This window comes from Austrofundulus limnaeus, unplaced genomic scaffold (genome assembly GCF_001266775.1).
Source record: "Austrofundulus limnaeus strain Quisiro unplaced genomic scaffold, Austrofundulus_limnaeus-1.0 Scaffold67, whole genome shotgun sequence".
NCBI lineage: Eukaryota > Metazoa > Chordata > Actinopteri > Cyprinodontiformes > Rivulidae > Austrofundulus > Austrofundulus limnaeus.
Genome location: NW_013952469.1, coordinates 668,055 through 671,557, shown reverse-complemented (window position 1 = coordinate 671,557; position 3,503 = coordinate 668,055). Strand labels below are relative to the sequence as shown.

General features: G+C 39.4%; 1 protein-coding gene across 1 annotated transcript in view; it reads left to right on the top strand.

Moving 5' to 3' along the window:
* Positions 1 to 3,503, top strand: part of tes (testis derived transcript (3 LIM domains)) — a 34,020-nt gene that overhangs the window by 16,614 nt on the left and 13,903 nt on the right. Inside the window, exons 3-4 of the mRNA XM_014010270.1 lie at positions 497 to 803; positions 917 to 1,069. Coding sequence (XP_013865724.1) covers positions 497 to 803; positions 917 to 1,069 — 460 coding nt within the window. The remainder of the gene's footprint in view (positions 1 to 496; positions 804 to 916; positions 1,070 to 3,503) is intronic.

Genomic DNA, 3,503 nt, shown 5'->3' with positions numbered 1-3,503 from the left:
CAAAGGGGAATGTCTGCATGTGAACAGAGCGTTGCTACAACAGTCAACAACACAGACTGCAGAGCAGAATGTGATGTTTCTGTAGATTATTTTGAGTCTCTATCAGAGAGGTGAAGAGTCAGAGTTCAAATAATATTGTTTCAATAAACAAAGACCAGAGAGTTTTCTTTCTTAATGAGTTCCCCTTTGATGTCACTTCCTGTTTCAGTTTAGCTGAGCCAAGTTCAAAAGAAAATATGCCATTTGTGAGACAAAATGAGTTAAATCTTGTGTATTGTTCCCATTTTCTTAAATATAAAGATGTTTGACTTTTTGTATTCGAAGAATATGCATGTCACAGGTACTTTAAAGAAGTGAGAAAACTAAGATTGTCTCCACTAAAAATTTGCGTTTAATAACTAATTTAGTTGCTTTTTAATAATAATTGACATATTTTGTATATTAAAGCTGTTATTTAACTATAAGTAGTTTAAGATGTGACCTTTTTTTTGTGCAGGAAAGTTTGTCGGAACTGCAAATGTGGCCTTACGGAACATGACGTGCAGATGATTTCTGAAGAAAGCCAGAAAGTTGGGAAGCTGTTTGAAGACACCAAGTACACAAGCCTCATTGCCAAACTGAAAACTGATGGCATCCCTGGCTACCAGGGCAACATGGTGACCATCACTCTGCCCAGCCCCTCCACTGCTTACACCATGTCCCTCAGTGCCTCATCTACTGTGGTGCCCCCCTCGGCCTCTGCAGGTTCTGTTCACCCTGCAGGGGCCTCTGCAGGCTCTGTTCACCCTGCANAGCCTCTGCAGGTTCTGTTCACCCTGCAGGTTCTGTTCACCCTGCAGGTTCTGTTCACCCTGCAGGAGCCTCTGCAGGTTCAGCTTCCATTAGTCCTCAGGTACACACTCTTGGTCAGGGCCAGCCTCAGCCTGCATCAGCTACCATCACTCCTGTCAGGGCCAACAAGGTTCCAGTCTCTGAGGCCACAGCAGCCAGTCTGGTTCCAGTCTCCAAAGATGTGCCCATGAAGCAGGTCACCTATGAGTGGGCCCCTCCAGTTGCCAACAAGTATCTGGTAAGAGTTCATACTGAAATACTGTCTCCTAAAAACTATTTTTTTTCCTCCAAATCCCCCAAGAACCTAGCCTGGCCCTTGCCTTCCTACACAGTTCTGCTCAATTCTAGTTTCCCTTCACTGCTCCGTCTGGGATTTCTTCCATAGACAAGGATTTCTTCAGGAGAATTTCACCTGGGCCAATCAGAGAACAGAAGGAGGAGTTTTGAACAATGTTGATTTTCTGCGCAATGTCTGCTAGTTGTTTTAGCATACGGCAGTGGAGGAAGTGAATGAAGCCAGTCCGTGTTGATAAGGATTCAAATTAAATTAAATTTGTCTGACAAAGCAGCAGCTCTCATTTACAGCCGTCTCGTTTGGCTCGGTACTTCTCTCCTCTCAGTAGGGTTGTTTACAGCAGGGGTTCTTAATCCTTTTGACCTAGGGGCCCAATTTGTTCAACATAAAGTGACACAAGACCCAGTCACACATTACCATACGGATCAAAATGATAATTATTCTAAATCTTGTTTTAATTTGTATTGTATTTGCATTATAACTAAATAAAATACACTAAAAGTAAAACTCCTGTCAAATAATCACAAAACATGATTATGACAAACATTTTTTTAATAATGTAACCTGCCCATAACAATTATTTGAACAATTACAACTGTCAGTCAACAGACCACTCAGGCTTATCAACACAAAAATAAGCCATCCATCCATCCATCCATCCATCCATCCATCCATCCATCCATCCATCCATCCATTTTCTGTGCACGCTTCTTCCTTTCAGGGTTGCGTGGGTCACTGGTGCCCATATCCAGCAGTCACAGTGCGAGGAACGGGATAAACCCTGGACAGGTCGCAAGTCCATCACAGACAAAAATAACATTTTTTAACATAAACAAAAACAAAAAAAATAGACAATTCAATAAATAAAATTGTGATCATAAAATACATTCAAAAGTATATCATGTAAATGTTCCAAATAAAAAAACTGTAAAAAATAAATTTGATAAAGTGCAAATGAAAATAAAGCCTTTTAAAGCTTTTTCATGGTAGAACCAGAAGCTGCTTTTCATATTAGTGACAAACAATAACGGTAAAAACAGCTTTTTGACAAAATGCTTAAAAATAAATTACAAAAAATAAAGTTGATAAAGTGCAAATTAAAATATAGCTGTATCTGCAACTGTATTTGATAATGTTTTGAACTTTTAAAATATTGTATGATAGAAACAGAAGCTGCACTTTATATTAGTGACAAACTTTGGCATTTTATGATGGGTTACCTTCATTTTTGCTTCCACTTTTAATTCAAAATAAGTTTCCATTCTCAGCAGGTTTCTAAGTTTCTTCTTCTACATATTAAAAAAGTTGTTAAACATCTGAGTGGCGCACTACCGCTACTAGTGGTGAGAAAGTGTATTGCACCTTATTCAAAATCAATGCGGTCCCACGGCCCTCTGCGGCCCAAAATTAAAAACTGTTGTTCTTTTGAGGCCCTCAAGGTGGCGCTCGTGGGCCACAGTTTTGGCCACGGCCCATAGGTTAAGAATCTCTGGTTTACAGCGCACGCAATATCCTGTTAGCTTCTTTGCTTGGCCTCTTTCACGGTCAAGCTGACGCACACATGTCATGGCCAACCATTAGTGACTGGGTAAATCAGATCCAATCATTTTAAACTTGAACAGAGGCCACGCCTCCAGCAAGAATAGCTTCTCTATAGCCGAGAGCCCAGACCCTCGTATGAAGCAAAGTGAAGGGCACTACCAAGAACTTGTTTCCAAGTAATATGGCTGCCACAACCTGATGATGAATGATCTCAGCACATTATCAGATTCCTGCTTTTTAAGGTACATTTTGATCCCTGGATCATCCTGAGATCTGTATATTAGATATTTCATTTAAAAGACTGGTAGATAAGGGATTTATTCATTCTATTTTGACAAAATGCAGTTGTTGCAAATTAATTCATGCATTATAGCTGCCTGTTTCTGCACTTTGAGACTTAATCCTCAGTCTGACATGATGGGTCACAAATGTCAAATGAGTCACTTTTACTGGTAATTAGTTAGAATTTGATGTGGTGGTAGCTGGAAGCCATATAACATATGTGCTCCAGGAAATACTCATCGCACCGTTAGAGATATTTTCCTCACAGTTTGACTCTTTTAAATTGATTTTAATGAAACTCCTAAAGTTTTATTTGGATGCACATCTACAATTGATTTAATGTCCAAAGTTAATCCAGTTCTGCAAAAATGTGCATAGCTCAGTCTAATTTACAAATATTAAATTCTAGTTTGATGTGGAAGCTGAGATTATCCTCACAGTTCTAACATATCTCTCAAGACTGTGCAGAACATTTCCAAAGTTTGATCAAAAATGATCCCAACTTTCAGTTTTCATCATAAAATGAGTTTATGTTAAGGGAGGGGGGGGGGGG